Source organism: Enhydra lutris, unplaced genomic scaffold (assembly GCF_002288905.1).
Source record: "Enhydra lutris kenyoni isolate GAN:26980312 unplaced genomic scaffold, ASM228890v2 scaffoldscaffold26, whole genome shotgun sequence".
NCBI classification, from domain to species: domain Eukaryota; kingdom Metazoa; phylum Chordata; class Mammalia; order Carnivora; family Mustelidae; genus Enhydra; species Enhydra lutris.
Genome location: NW_019154110.1, coordinates 24,081,627 through 24,097,399, shown reverse-complemented (window position 1 = coordinate 24,097,399; position 15,773 = coordinate 24,081,627). Strand labels below are relative to the sequence as shown.

The following is a 15,773-nucleotide window of genomic DNA, read 5'->3' as shown; positions in this document are numbered from 1 at the left end:
TTTATCTTTACGACCCACCGGCCTGTGTCCTCAATGCTAAGGTCTCTGTTTTATGGGGGAGGAGACAGACCAGAGAGGTTAAGTAACATGCCCAAGGTCACATAGATAATCCATTATGGTATCCTCAGCCCTACTCCCCCTTCCGCCTAAAGCTCTCTAGCCTCTTAGGTCTAGCCTCAGTCTCTCACGCTGTACGTGGAGCGGTTCCCCTCTGCCTCTCTCTGCAGTCCTGAGCGCACGGTCCCTCCAGAGTCCATGCTACTGAGAACTGACTCTAAGGTTCATCGGCACCTTCCTTCCCCAACCCCATTCCTGGTTCCACCCCTGGGGCACCCCAGGGACTCCGGACCCTGGAGTTGGGGAAGGTATATGAGGGGGACTGGAGGTTAAGGCATTCCCATTTCCAGACCTCCTTTTGGCTGGGTCAGAGTTCCTCTCCATGTGGGGAAAAGACCACGAGGGCAGGAAAGTGACTCGGTGACTTGGTTGTGACAGCAGATGCTACTTGGTTGTGAGCTGGTCTTATATTGTGGCTTCGCCGGTGAGGCCCACCTAATAAACCGTTCTGGAGGAGGGGGACATGTCTGGAGCCTTGAGATCCAACATCAGGAAGGACCTCATTAGATGTCTTATGTCTCCAGCAGCTCCCAATGCGCCTGGCCTGTCTCTTTGGTGAACCTTTGCTTCTGTGACTCCTCTTCCGGGACACCCCCCTTGGTCACCTCCATTTCTGCTCTTCCCTGAGGTGCCCCTTCCCGACCACCTCCAGGCTTGTCCCCTCTGAATTCCCATGGCATTGTCAAATCTCTTAACGGCCATTGGTTCTGGATCCAATGGAACCTCGTAGTCCACGTTTGCTCTGGCGGACAGCAAAGGCAGCGCCTTAAAGGGGCAGGAAAAGTGCAAAGCCAAGGGCAGTTGAAACAGTGGGAACTGTCCCCTACGAGGGACAGTGCTTATGCTCCTTAAAAACAGGAAAATTCAAAGAAACAAAACAGGACACCATCAGCCAGACAAAATAGCTGTGCCCCAATGTGGCCCCAGGGTGCTCTTTGCCAAGCTGTGACTCACTTATCATGGTGACCCACAGAGTAGGTGTGTAGTTTGTTGAATGGATACGTAATCACGGGGCTGGATACTTTACATGCTTGATTCTTCCCATCTTCCCAAGGTAGGCACTGTCTCCCCACTTGGTCATTGCTGAAACTGACAACCAGGGAGTAAAATGACTCGGTCAAGGTCACAGCTATGTGAAAGGGCTAGGGAAGATTTGAGCGTCGGCTTGCTGTCATCACGCTCTGTTTGGTTGGGGACACGCGTCCCCATGCATTTGGTCCCTGCCCTGGGTGGCTGGTGGCCACAGAGTCGACAAGTGCTGCATGCCCCGTGAGGAGGTAGGGTTGAAGGGGGGCAAGGGCTGCAGAGGCAGAGAAGGAGCAGATGCCCCTCATCCCAGCACAGTCCTCCCCCCTCGGCTTCCGGTCCCATCTCAGCCGCCTGGGGATGGTGGCGTGGTGACAGGTGCCGAGCTGCAGAGATGACAGCACTGCCGATTCCCCCGTAATTACTGTCTGATGAGACGCCAGAATTAGCCAGCGCACGAGCAGGGGATGCGGATTTGGGGGCACGGTGCAGGGAAGCAGTTGGGGGTGAGGGAGCCTCTCCTTCCAAGCCTGGGACCCTCTGGCAGTAGGGCCGGGTCAGCACTGAGGAGGAGGAAGTAGAATAGAAAGGAGGAAGCACTGTGTGGTTAATATGCGTCAGATATTATTGTGTGGGCTGTGGTTTTTCCAGTCCTCAAAGTGGCTAGGTGTACCCCTGAGCTGGCTGGCTGCCGGACAGGACATCAATAGCCTCAGGCCGCTGACAATAGACTTACAGGTGGAACAGGCTGCCCAGGCAGACTCTCAGGTATGCCCTTTGGTGCCTAGACCTTGCTTCTGCCTCGCTGGGGCCATGGGGGATATAGTTGGTGGGAAGGGGTGAGCCCCAGGGCAGACTCCCACATTTGCAAGGCCAGGACCCAGAGGACAGATGGAAGTGCCTGGAAGGAGCAGGCAGGTTCAGCTGACCTTGCTAGAAGAGTCACCCACCCCAGGCAGGAGGAGTCGAGTTGGCCCCCAAAGTTCAAGGTCAGGAGGGGCTTCAGATTGGCAGCAGGAGGCAAGGGCTGGGTATGTCCTGGACTCCTGTTCTCCTGGTGCATGTGCTGGGGACAGGGGGAGGGCTGGGGAAGGCAGAAGCAGAGACGGGTCGTCTGGGCTGCTCAGACCTCCTCACACCATTTTAGGAGTTTTGAAGGCCACCAACTAGGAAGAGTGGTGACAACATGGGGCTCACCCAGCAGAAGGCAGAGCAGACGCCTGGTGGGTGGGGGCCGAAACCAGGCCATGGAAGGAAGGACCCAAAGTGTTGACCTTAGAAGAGGAGATTCAGGTTCCAAACCCCCATCCTGCTCTGAACGGAGAGGTCATGACCTGCCCCTGGGTCCCTCAGAGGGCCATGGGCATACATACTGGCTCATTTTAGGGAAGGAGGAATCCCACACGATGATTGATGACTATGAGGTAATGAGTTCTCCATTCCTGGAGGTATCCAAGTCCGGGCTGGATGGCATTTCTGAGGCCAGGAGGGTTTCCAGTTGCCCTTGGCCAGTGTTGGGAGGACTCTGTACCCAGCTGAAGTGTGAGAAGGTTGGAGGTTCTTTAAGGACTGTGGGACCCCTGCCCAGCTGGGTGTCCGTGGCTCCGGGGCAGCTCTGTTCCCTGTCCTGCCCTGGGGAAGAGCCCACCCCTCCTTAGACCTTCCTCTGTGAGGCCTCCCTGGGGAGGGGGGTGTCAAGGGGCTCTATGCCTCACCCAGGGGGAGGGCTGCTCCAGGATTGCCCTCTCAGGGACTTGGGGGGCACAAAAGAGGCTCTGGCCCACAGACTCAAGGATGCCTTGGGGGCAGGGCAGCTTCTCCCTCAGGGCAGCGGGTGACCAGAAAAGAAGGGGGTCTGGACTGAGGACCCCCGGCTGGAAGCTGGTGGAGTCGGGGTGACGTCTGTGTGGGAACCCCAGTCCTGGCGGTGCCTGGGTGCGCCTCTCGGCATGTGGATGCCCGTGGGGGGTGCAGGTGAGGCAGGTTGTGACTAGGCCCATGTTGGGGAGCAGGCACTGGGCCCATGGGCGTGCACCAGGGTGCACAGGTGTGAGGCTGGAAGCGTGCGTGAGCACAAGTGTGTCCCTGAGCAGCTGAGCGTGCACCAGGGTCCTGGCTGCTCCGGTGGCTAAGGGAGATGTCCAGGCGCTGGCAGAGGAAGGGCCTCCTAGGAAAAGCCTGACCCCAAGAAGGAAGGAGTCTCTGAGGAGGCGATGGAGGGATCTGGCCAGTCTGGGGCTCCTGCCAACATCCGTGAGGCCCTCACTGAATACTGGGTACCGACAACTTCCCTGTGGGAGGATGGGAGTGATGGACGGGGCTTCGGCCTCTCACCTCCAACAGAGTGGGGTCACTCTCCCTGGGAACAGGAGGTTCCCCCTCTGGCATGCTTTCAGCTGGAGGCAACTGGAGGGGTGTGGTCGCTGCCCTGGCCACAGCACCCCGAGGCTTGAGTCCCTCTTGGGAGAGCAGGAGCTCTTGTAGCCTCTTCAGAGTGGCGGCAGAGCTGGGGGGACAGGGGCCTGCCTCTCTCCCCTCCCTCCCTCATGTTTGCTCCTTCCCTTCCTCTCAGCCTGTTTTCCTCTCAGCTGCCTCTCCAAGGAGATGGAGAGCTGACAGGACACCTTCCCGGGGCGTGTGATGGTGGAGAAGCCACGCAGGAATTAGCCTAACAACGGGGCATCTTGTGGGCCCACGCCAGGGCCGGTCGCAGCTTTTCTGGCAACATCTTCAGACCGAGGGTGATGCACTCCCCTCTGCAGCTATGCCCCCTCCCTTCCCAGGGAAGTCAATTAGCCAGATCTTCATTAGTAGCTAAAAATCAAAACCGTACAGTGCTGGGTCTGATAAAACTCTTGACGATGGGATGAAAGGAAATCAGGTGATCGAGCAGATCAGGAAGGAACTGTCCCCCACTTGCCCCCTAGGCTGGCGCCTTTGTTCAGTGCACAACACGCATTACTGTCTTTTTTTTTTTTTTTTTTTTCCAGACGAATGAGAGGATGGAGGCTCAGGGAGGCTGCTAACTTGCTCAAGGTCACACTAGTCAGTGGCAGAGCTAGGTTTGAACAGAGCTTTCTCATCCTCCAATTCAGTGATTTTTGGTAATGTTAGAGCTTTGCCTACTATGGGGTGGTCAGGGAAAAGAGGGAGGGTTGAATATCTGACCTTGGGGAAAGCAGCTAGCTGTGGCCCTTCAGCAGGGAGAGAGAGTCTTGTTTGAGGAGTGTGGTCAGGGTGCCATGTGGGGCCCCTGATTTCTCTGTGGTGAGCATCCCCTGGGGCTGGCATGGATGCCTGGGGGGTGTGGCCCATCATGACCGCTTGCTCTTCTCTCTGGGGCTCAGGGTGCTGGGGCCATGTTTTCCACCTTGCTGCCGATTCCTCCTATGGAAATTGTTAGTCTGTGTCCTCCTGGGGCCTGAAGCCTGTGTCAGGGGGGCTCCCCTGGCAATTGCTTTCTGGGAAGTGGCATGGTGGAATGGAAAAATCCTTGTCCCTGGGGGCCAGGATGCCTGGGTTCCACTTCTGACTCTGTCTCCAGCTCCGGTATGACTGGGTCAGGTCCGCTCTGTGGGCCTTGGTTTCCTTTCTGTGAAGGGCATTTGGCTGGAGGAAGAGTAGAGAGCAGTTTTCAAGATGCAGGCAGGGGTACACAGAACAGTCTAGAGAGGTCACTCCTGTCCATTGTGGGGAGAGGATTCCATGGCCACACAGAGCCAAGGCCCAGAGTCAGTCACAGGCCCTGAGTGAGACCTGAGTGAGCCCCCCCCCCCCACCGGGGCCCCACCCCACTCCTGAAATGGCCTGACGGTCTTCCCCAATCCCATCTGGATGGAGTGGTAGCTCTGCCATCAAGAAGCCTCCAGTCTGAGGGAGGAGGCAAAGGCCTTGCACCAAGGCAGCTTCTAGCCTAATGAGGTAAACAGGGTTCTACACTTCGTGCCCCTGGGGGAGGAGGGGCAGGCCCTGCTCTGAGCCTGAGAAGTGGGCAGAATCAGCAGGAAGGGTTCAAGAGAGGGAGGGCTGAGAAGGGAGATCCTGGAGAGGAAACATCTGGCTGGGGCAATGCCCGCCCTAACTTCAAGGAGCCCAACACCCATTCCCTCTCAAATTCTCTCTCCCTGGGGAATGTCCTAAAAGCTCTGCTGGGAGCAACCAGGATGAGCCTCCCCACAACAGCTCCTCCTAGGCAGGTGAGCTCTCCTTCCCCCAGCCCCCGAGGAGGTCCTTTAATTCTATTCGGAGATTCCGACTCGACTCGTTTACCAACTAAGTAGCCTTGGGTGGGTTTTAAATCTACGCAAATTGGTTTGTGTTTTTCTGCCTGCATGACGCTGTGATGGGCAGTGCCCCGCACCCTCCCCTGCCTCCCCAGCTCCCTCTGGGGCTCTGTTGTTCACACCCATCCTGAGTCTCCGTGCCCAGCTTCCCTGGGGGCTGGGGTAGCAGAGCTCCCTGGGCATGGGGATGGAAGGGCTCTGTGGGCACAGGTGTGGGCCACAGTCCTCGTCTCCCTCTTCTCTGTCCCCCTACCCCGCCCTGGCCCAGGGGAAGGGAGTCCACATGGTGACTCCTGTGACATCACTCAACCTCCCTGACCCTCAGTTTCCCTGACAGTACTGCAAGGAGAATCAGCCTGCCCCAGGCCCTTCCCTATGTAGCTCTGGAGATCAGTGTTGGGGGCTAGGGAGGAGGCATCAGCCAAGGACCACCCTGACTCTGCCGCCTTCTTGCTCTGCCCACCATCCCCCGACTACTGCAGTGTCCAAGCCTTGGTCCATCTAGAGGGGATGGGCTCCACCTGGCCTCCTCCCACTTCTCTGTCCTCCTTCTGACACCTGGGTGTAGGGGTGGGGAGGAGAGCTGAACTTCATCCCGGGACCGGGACCGAGGGATGATAGCTTGCCTGGCCTTGCCCCTGCGTCCCTAGTGCCCCTTCTCCTAGACACCAGGAAGTCAGCTTTATTGTCTAACCATCTGCCCCATGCTTTCAAGATGGCTCCCTTCCCTCCCTGGCCTCCCTCTCCTGGGTTCTCCTCCCCCACCCTCCCTGCCCAGAGAGGCTCTCCTGAGGTGTGGGGTTCCTGGCCCCTGCTGTGGGCCAGGAACTGAACATGAAGCCTTGTCCCTCATCCTTAGTCCATCTCCCTCCTCCCCTCCTATGGCTCTTCCTCCCGTGCCCGCCCCCACCTTGAGGCTCTGGTTGGAGTGACAAGGAGACTCAACAGGGCGCTGGGCATTAGCAATTTGGGGGGATATTACACAGGAATGTTTACAGAAAGGCAATTGCCCGGAAAATGACTTTGGTTGCTGTGGTATGGGGCGGAAAAGATGGTTTTAGAAAACAGACACAGATGGGCTTCTGCTCCAGGGACCCACAGACAGACAGCAGGGGCTGAGGGCCACTGGCACGCAAGGAGTACAGAGCCGGGGCGCCCAAAGACAGAGAGGCCGCTTCCTTCAAGGGGAGGGGTGGGGGATGGGGCAAGCCTTGAGCACCTCACCTGTGCCAGGTTCCTGGACCCTCTGCCAAGCTTGACCTTTGTCCTCTAGCCTCTGACCTCCCAGCACCGTGTGCTTCCTGACTGTGAAGGGCTCCCAGGAGGATGGAGCTGTCAGGCACAATTGACGGTGGCAGCCACCTCTGGGCGCCTTCTGGGTGACTTGGGCTCCTCTTGTTTGGCTGCAGATAAGGGGGTGGGGGAGGAACTGGGGGAGCCTTGAGCTGCATGTGCTCCTGTGTGTGTGTGTGTGTGTGTGTGTGTGTGTGTGTGTGTAAAAAGCACTTTAGGGTTTGAGCCAGGCCTTCCACTCTTCCAGCGATCTCCATGCACCCCTTCTCTTGCCCTGCCTACAGGCCCCACGGCATCTGGCATCTAGCCCCGGGGAACCTGGGAGCTCCCTGAGCTGGTGCCCAGCCCCCATCTCTGCCCAGGAGATGGATGGGGCACACCTGGGAGCCCTCTCAGGGCACATCCAGCCTCCTGATCTCTGGAGACCTGGAGACAGGGACCTATACTCTGAGTCTTAAGCTTGGGGTCCTCACAGCAAGGGCCCCAAAGAGAGACCTTTTCTAGATCTTGTATCTTCCTTCTTCTGTCTACTTCCTCCCCTTCCTTGCACTTCTTCCCTCTCCCTCCCCTCTTCTTCTTCTCCCTTCTCCACATTCCCTTCCTCTGAAGATGATGTCATGTGTGAATGTTGCCCAGTGGCAGCCAGAGGACAGAGTGGTGACATCTGGGGTAAAGACACGAGGTGGGGGTGGGCTTTGGTGGCTAATGAGATGGTGTCACTGAAACTTGGGGATCTTCATTTTTATCATGAGTTCCAGTGATCTCATGTAAAAGAATGCAGAGGAGGATAAAAATAAATCAGGCTCATAAATAAAGGTGGAATTTGGAACTGGCGGAACAAACAATGTCGCTGTTTCCCAAGCGCCTGCGCCTTTATCCTTGGCGGGCCACTGGGGGGCGCCCACCCCCACCTGTCACCCCAGCCTCAGGCATGTATGTGTCCCTTCCCCCTGGCCCAAGCTAGGAAGGCTGAGCTGAGGATGGCAGACCGCCCCCTTCCCCACTTTCCCTTCCCTTTTTTCTGAGCTGGATTGCACCAGTCTCGGGCATCTTCTCTGGGGTTTGGATCTCCTACTCAACAATTATGATCAGCCTCGCACATCTGGTGCTAACCCCCCTGATCCCAGCTTCTCTCTCTGGCTCCCCCAGCCTCCATCCCCCAGGCGCCTTCAGCCCCAACCTCCCTTCCCCAGTGTACCCCAGCTTGGTTCCTCCTTCAAGGCCTCTCCACCCTTCCCCTTCCCTCAGAGAACCCCTGCCCTTCCTTTGCAGCTCACGGTCCTTCAATTCCCCCAACCCCACTTACCCCCTCAAGGCCTCTCTGTCCCATCTGTCCCCTTACCACCCCATCAAGACCCCTGCCCATCCGGAGCCCTCGCCGCCCCCTGCCACTGAACGGGAAGCATGGGTCTGCTCAGTGCCCGGGGGGGCCCAGAGCCTGCTGCTAGCTGGATTGGAATTGATCTCTGACACTTTGCACTGGGCTGCTCAGTCTGGGGAGGGTCAGGGCTGCTCTGGGGACTAGGTGGTAGCAGGAGCAGGCACAGGGGTACTGGGAAGGCTGTTCGGCTGGGATCCAGGAGCTCATGTGCCAGGAATGCCTTTAATTCAAAACACCACACTCTCTCCTCCATCATCTTGGGGTAAGACAGGGGCAGGGTTTAGAGGGGGACATCCCCATTTTACAGATTAGTGCCCTCAGGCTCCGAGAGGGAAGAGTAATGAAATGAATGCCTAATCCAGGGTCCTGCAGGGAAGGAGCTGACTTGAAACCCAGGGTGTCTCTGGCCTGGGGTTCTTTTCCTCCTTGACCTTGAGTACCTGTGACTCATGAGAGAAGCTCTTGCCCGAGTCCTCTGAGTGCCACGGGCCTCCTTCTCCTAAGGGTAACAGGAAGGCCCCACAGCCCAGAAGCCCAGGTCTGTCATCCCAGTCCCCTGGGGCCCTACAGAAAGGAGTGAGACAAGCACAGAGCAGGAACCTCCCCTCTTCCCCTGCCCCCCTTTCCCTAGCTATTTTGTCTTTGTTAAATAAAGCTGAGGAACTTGAAGGTTCTTAAAGAGATGCTAGAGCTTTGCGGATCCAAGCCCTTCCTTCCCACCGCCCCTCAGAGTTAGCAGATTGTCTCTCCTGCCCCTGCCTGCCCCTCTCTCTGCCACCTCCAGAATCCAGCTCCTGCCTCACCCCTGACTCTTCCCTCCGTCAGTGAGGGCTGAGCCCTGACCTCAAGAAGGCAGGGACAGTCCTGGTTCTACTCTCCATTCAAGATGCTGGTAGCCCCCCACCCGCCTCCACTGCCCACAGTGAGATTCATGGGACTGCAGTCATAAATAGGGCTGAGAAAGCGTGTCTGTAGCCCGCAGCTGCTCCCGCTCCACGCACAGCCCGCTCTAGCAGCCTGGACACCTCCTTGCCAGTCCTGCCTTGCCCCTTTAACCAGTGTGACCCCCCGCACCTCCCTCAGTCCCTGCTGGTCTCTGTTTGCCCCAGCCCAAACTTGCTGAGATGTTCCGTTAAGAGCCAGGGAAGGAGGTGAGGTGTAGGCATGGAGGGTAAGGATGGGGGTGAGCAGCTCTTCTGGGTCCCAGAGGGCAGAAGGGCAGGGGTGAGGGGACATAAGAACCGGAGACCTGTCCTCTGCACATGTGTGTGTCCAGAGCCCTTAGAGGGCACTGTGAGTCTGGCTGTTGCGCACAATGAGGGAGGTCCCTATGGCTCAGGCGGGGCTGGGGACAGACTCTAAGCCTGGGGTTCCAGCAGCAAGGCCTGTGGGCAGAATCCGCCCCTGCCTGGGCAAAGAGAGGGCTATGGTCATGGAAGTTTTCCTCCTGCTCAGTGCAAATGTCCACAGGAGCTGAGGGTAAGTGGAAGAGAGAGGTTAAGGGTCATGGGAGGCAGCCCCCTGACTCTGGTTGGGGCTATCTCTCCGGTGTCTAGACCCCCATTCCGGCTTCTTCTTCTCCTGGATGATTATTCAGGGAACTCCTTTCCGGCCACATTCCCTGGGACCCCAGACTGCTGCCAAGCTTCTCAAGGACAGGGACTAGGCCTTCATGAAGATGGTCCCTGGGTTCCCAGCCCCACTCAAGCAAGGGCCATCTCCGAGGATTTCCTCCAGATCAGGGACTTGCTGCACCATATTAGCTCAAAATGTTTTTCCTTAACTCTCTTTGAAACTTTATAAGTTTACTTAAAAGGAAACCTTCTCTCTTTACTGTCCCGAGGAATGAGATCCATGAAATCAATGGTTGGGTTGGGTCTGTGGGGTTTTCCTAATCTTTATGAAAATAAAGGCATAAGTATTAAACTGTGAAACCGTGTTCCTCCTAAGGTCTTGTGTATCTGGACCTCACTTTGAGGACCATGCCAGAGGGGGTGACTGCAGTGAGAGGGACAGATGCCTAGGGAGGGAGGACAGGGACCCCAGACCCAGTGTCAGGCTGGGGAGGGAGCAGATGAACAGAGACGAGCACCTAGTGCCCCGTGGTGTTGCCATTGTTCTGTCAATAGATGTTGTTGAGAAAGTGTGGTGGGAGGGGATGAGGGCAAGCTAATAGATATGGGAGCCAGATCTAGACTCTACCACTCACTGTGGCTTTGGGCATGTCCCCGGACTTCTCTAACCTCGGCAGCCCCATCTCTGAAATGGGGCCACAATGATACCCCCTACCCCAAAGGGTGTTGATGGCCATGTTGATGGCAGTCAATCAGGCCTTTGAAAGCCATGGAATCTTCTGTCTGTGGAAGCCCTTCTTCCCTTAGTTTTGGTGGCAGGTGTTAGGTCCTCAAAGGTTCTGTCCCCCAGATCTACATGCCTCAGCCACAGCCTCGGGAGGAGTGTGGGTATGTGTGTTCATGTTGGGTGAGGGATGGCTTTTCCTGAAATGTGGTTGAATCTCTTCTTTCCTCCTGCGGTGCGCAGTGGCTGTGTGGAGGAAGGGGGCCAGTGGGGCGTGGCATCTGGATGGAACATGGCTGGGTCCTGGAATCCCTAGCCTCCTCTTCTTTGCCCCAACTGGCCCCGCGAGTCAGCCCCTGTGTGGGGGTACACTTGTCTGCAGCAGTGCCTGACAGCCCTGGATCTAGGCTATACGTGGGGGGCGTGGCCTGGAGACTGGTGGATGGTGGGGCTGGGGTATTCCTGGGAGACTGCGTTTGCCTCCCAGTCAGGAGCTCCTTGGCACCTGGTACGGGTGTCATTCTGGAAGCACTGTGCCCTTCTGGGCTATGAAAAGTCATCTTCGAGGCTGGAAGGTGGGAGACAGCAAGTCTCGGCCAGGAGTGGGGCAGGGTAGGACCAGGAGCTCAGGGATGGTGGCCATATGGGAAAAGGATTCAGAATTCCGTGTGGGGACCTCAACCCCCGGCCTTCTCTTTTTTTCTGCTTCTGTACTGTCCTTTGTCCCCTGTGCGTCCCTTAAAGGTCTTGAACTTGTGTGTGTGTGTGTGTGTGTGTGTGTGTGTGTGTGTGTTGGGAAGGGAGACTGACGGGAGGGAGGGCAGGGGGAGGGGAGGGCTCCAGGGGAAGGGCTTGAGCTGTTCTGTCTGCTTTCTTTCTCCTTTGAGTTTGTCCTAAACCCATCTCTCTCTCACTGTCCTCTCTGTGCCCAGTCTCCCCTGTCTGTCCATCTGTCTGTCTCCGGGGAGGGAGGGAAAGAGAGGGTCCCATGCCCCAGACCCTGGGCCTCCATCTCCTTGCCATCATTACTCCTGCCCCCAGTATCCTAGTCCTGATCCTTTTCCAAGCCAATCCCCAGCCTTTAGGACGAGTGTGTCCTGGGCATGCTAGTCTGAAGGAGGAAGCTAGGGTCTCTACCCCGCCCCCCCCACCCGCCCCACAACACACACACACCCCTCTTCTTAGAGGATGCTCATGAAAGGAAGACTGGGCAGGCTCCTTCCCACATCTTTCAGGAACCATTTAAAGGAAACGCCCCTTCCCTAACCTGTTCACACCAGCTGTGGAAGGAGGAAAGGGATGAACGGCTCCAGGTGTTCAAGACCCCTGGTTCCAGCCTCTCCTTGGCCTCAAAAAACATCTGCTCACCTGCAGTCGTTACCTTTCCAAACCCACCCAAAGAAGAGCACGAAGCCGGGCCGCCCTTGCCCCCCAACTTCCTTGGAGCTCGCCCCCTTCGGTCCCCTAGTCAGGGGGTGGGGGCAGCCGCGTTCTGGTCTCAGCCCCCGAGCCTCTTGCCCCGCCTTAGGCCTGCCCCTCCCCTCAGTGACACGGCCCCAACCCGGTGAGGGCTGGGCAGCCCCAGGCGCCGGGCGCCCCGTGACCCCGCCGTGCCCCCTCTCCCCTCTCGCAGATCCGGAGCGGAGCAGCCCCCCCATGCTGTCTGCGGACGATGCCGAGTACCCGCGGGAGTACCGGACCCTGGGGGGCGGGAGCGGCGCGGGCGGCGGGGGCCGGCGCTTCTCCAACGTAGGGCTGGTGCACACGTCGGAGCGACGGCACACGGTGATCGCAGCCCAGAGCCTGGAGGCGCTCAGCGGCCTCCAGAAGGCGGATGCCGACCGCAAGCGCGATGCCTTCATGGACCACCTGAAGAACAAGTACCCGCAGCACGCCCTGGCCCTGCGGGGTCAGCCCGACAGGATGCGCGAGCAGGTGAGTGGGGGGCCCGTTGTGGGCCGGGGAGGGGTCTGGCCCCGTGCTCCCCTGCCCCCGGGGCTCTGATTCGGTTTGGCATCAGAGGAGAGAGCGGGAAAGAGGGTGGAGGGCCTTTTCTGGAGCCTGGGGAGGAAGCGGATGGGGGCTCAGCCTGCAGACCTCTGTGTGCAGTCCCGCAGTTGGGAGCACTGGCTGGAGCAGAGAGGCAGAGGGGCGTTGGACTGGGCTGAGGCGTGGGAAGTTTGACTCGGCGGCCAAAGAAGTGGTGGGGAGGGGGAGGGGACAGTCCTGGGGACTGGCTGTTCGGAGCCTGAAAATCCGTCCTGCCTGGAGTTGAGACCACCCCAGGGGAACAGCTCTGTGACTGGCCTCCTTGGGAGCCTCAGTAGGCTGGATCTGCTGTGCCCCCAGCTGCTGTAAGAACAGAGCCCAGAACTCCTGGGGCCTTTTGCCTTGTCTCCTCCCTCCATGTCTCCTCCTCCCTTACCCCCAACACTCACTGTGTGACTTTGAGCTAGAGGCTGCCTTGGTTTCTCTTCTGCCATCAGAAAGGCTATAGAGGAGTCCAGGTGCCTGCTTCTGGACCTGGGCCTGCCTTCTCCTATCTGGGGTGGGAAGCTTCCCTTGTAAACCTCTCCCAGATCCTTGGGTTCCTGGATGCACCTCTCCATCCATGTATGACTTTGTCTGTAGGAAAGTTCTTTCTTGGGACAAGCCTTCTGCCTACAGTCCCACACTGGCAAGATGCCTTGATGGCTGCGGAGACCCAGGCCTTGTTCTCTCCAGGAGAAGCGGAGGAGGGGAGGGTGGTACATCCCATCCACACGATTTCAGTCCGGCCTGGGGGTGTCCCACACCTGTCTTGCTCCATACCCCTTTCCAGGTGCTGCTGGATGTGGCTGGGAAAGGGGAAGAGTGTCCCAACTCCCCTTGTCACAACAGGCAACAAGGACACATTGGCGCACCTCCCTGCCCCATGTCACCTCCAGTTCTGTCTTGCTTTTGCCTTTTCCCAGCTTCTGAGTCCTCCTGGGAGCAGAGTTCTGATTGGAATAGGGGAGAGTTGTATATGGACATATGGCCCTCACCCTCAGGGAGCCCCTCTCCGTGGGTTCCCTCTGTGTGCTCTGGCTTGGGAGGAGGGAGCAGGGGCATTTGTGATCTGGAGCCCGTACAAGAATGGTTACGCTTAAGTAGGAGGGGCACAGTCAGTTGGGAGAAGGTTTAGAGAGGAGGAGACCAGGTAGGCAAGCCTGGTCAGGGAAGGCTTCCTGGAGGAAGAGGTACCTAAACCAGGCTTAGACGAAAAGGGTCTGAACAGGCATCGAGGAAGAGAATGCTGTTTTAGAAGCTGGGAAGATGGGAGGTGACCATGAGTCGGTGACCCTGAGACTCATGTGACCCAGGTGACCCTGAGTCGGTTTGGGGCTGGGTACAGAGGCCCACCTGGCTGGTGCTGAAGGCTCGGGGTGGGAGGCATTGGGAGATGTGGGGACAGACTGGAAAAGTGGGGTCAGATGGTGGCGGCTAGGAGGGCTGTGGTTGTTTCTGGATGGTGAGTAGGAGGGAGCAATGGGGGGCTGGAGGCAGGGGAGGAGAGGGATAAGAGAGTGGGTTAGGGAGAACAAAGGGAAAGGATGGGAGATTGGAGAGAAGACTGAGCAAGGCTTGTTTGCTGCCTGGACCGAGGAGCCAAAGAAAACCTGGGCAACAGGGAGATATCGGTGTCTTGGGGAGAAATAGGGGGTGGGGAGGAAACATTTGGAGGATGGGACACAGCAATATGGGAGGGGAGTTTGCAGAGCAGGGAGAATGTTCGCCGGGATGTCCATTAGGCATGCCATGTGTATAGCCCAGGACTCTGAAGGGACAACAACAGGGTCAGGAGGAGACTGAGCGTGCGGATTGTGGCAGAATGGCAGTGGGACCCAGGGCATAAGTGTGGCTGCCAGGGCGGAATGGAGTCTGAGAGGGGAGAGGGCTACAACAGTGGCAAGGAGGAGCCAGGAACATTCTCTCCATCATGAGGAAAAGGAGAAAGGCCCAGGAGGAGGACCACTTGCACTTCCGAAGTTGGCGGGGAGGGGAGTGAGGGGGAGAGAGAGAAACAGCCATCGGGACTGTCTGGGATCTGTGGGTCCAGAAGGCACCCCTCATCTCTCATGGTATGGCAAGGTAATGGCTGGTTTCAGGGGTTGAGGAGACTGGAGGTGGCGAATGAGCACGACCTGGGGCTCAGATCGGCCTGGGATGTTTGGCCATAAAAAGGTGAAGACAGCAGGTGCGATGGCCTCCAGGGGCAGTGGGCCTGAGAGGGAAGGTGTGGGTGCATTGGAGGGCCTCAGACGTGTCCGGCATGGTCGCTGGCACAGATAGGCACTCAGCAAATACTTAGATGAGTATGAGAACAGCAACTCGCTCACAAATTCATTCCTTTGTTCATTGACTCATTCATTCCCTCCGGTAGAGTGTGAGTGGGTAGGACCTACAGCCGGTTCCCTGACCGGGGAGGACTGGGCACCTAAGGGTAGGGCCAGCGGGGTGAATGGCTGTGGAATGAATGAAGATGAATGAATTTGGGGATGTTGAATCGGGAGAGGGCCATGGGGAAAATCAGAAGTTGATGGGTTTCAAGCCTTAGGTGTGATGTGGTCCTGGGGTGGGAGATGGCAGGAAAGAACGAGGTGTTGTCAGAACAGAGGCCCATGGGGATGAGGATCCCTGCAGAATGGTTCCCCGTTTCTGTGAAGTAGGCGGTGACCTCTTCGGTGCGGAGGTAATGAGGAGCTGGAGGAGCAGACAGGCGAAGATTGGCTCCCTGGCCGAGTGTATAGGGAGGCAGTCAAGAAGTGAAGAAAAGGAATTCAGTAGTATCTGATGGAAGGGGGCCTTTTCCGGGTCTCAGGGAACCCCAGTCGGACAGAAGAGGAGCATCCAGAAACAGACCAGGGTCTCTAGTTAAGAGATCCAGGCTCGGGAAGGAACTAGCCAGTGTTGCAAGGTCCCTCTGGGTGTGAGCTCTGTGCCAAAGCTTGCCCCAGGAATGTCCCTCCTCGCCCCATCACAGTCTCCCAGCGGCTCCTGCCCGCTCCCCCTAATGGGGTGTCCCCCCCTTCGCACACACAGGTTGGCGGCTGGACCGTGGACCCCGTGTGCCTCCTCAGCTCCCTCTGCTCCCACCTCCATGGCGACTCCGCCCCCTCCGGGGCTGGCCAGCCGGCCCAGGTGAGTCACCCACTGCCCCCATGCCCCCCAAACCCCTGGCGGAGTTTGGCTTTGAGGAAGACTTTTTTTTGGAGGGGGGATATCTAGGATTTTAATTTTGCATCCCTTTCTCTTATACAGGAGCCCCCCATTTCAGGAGACTCCTATGACTTGTACTCTCCCTTGATTGTCTAATTCCCACCACTACCTCCCCAAAGGTTTGGCTTTGGGGA

At 57.8% G+C, this 15,773-nt stretch overlaps 1 protein-coding gene across 1 annotated transcript in view; it reads left to right on the top strand.

The window, feature by feature from the left end:
- LOC111151746 (SRC kinase signaling inhibitor 1) overlaps positions 1–15,773 on the top strand; it is a 63,188-nt gene that overhangs the window by 10,964 nt on the left and 36,451 nt on the right. The window contains exons 3-4 of the mRNA XM_022509919.1: positions 12,032–12,333; positions 15,463–15,561. Of these exons, the coding sequence (XP_022365627.1) occupies positions 12,032–12,333; positions 15,463–15,561 (401 nt within the window). The remainder of the gene's footprint in view (positions 1–12,031; positions 12,334–15,462; positions 15,562–15,773) is intronic.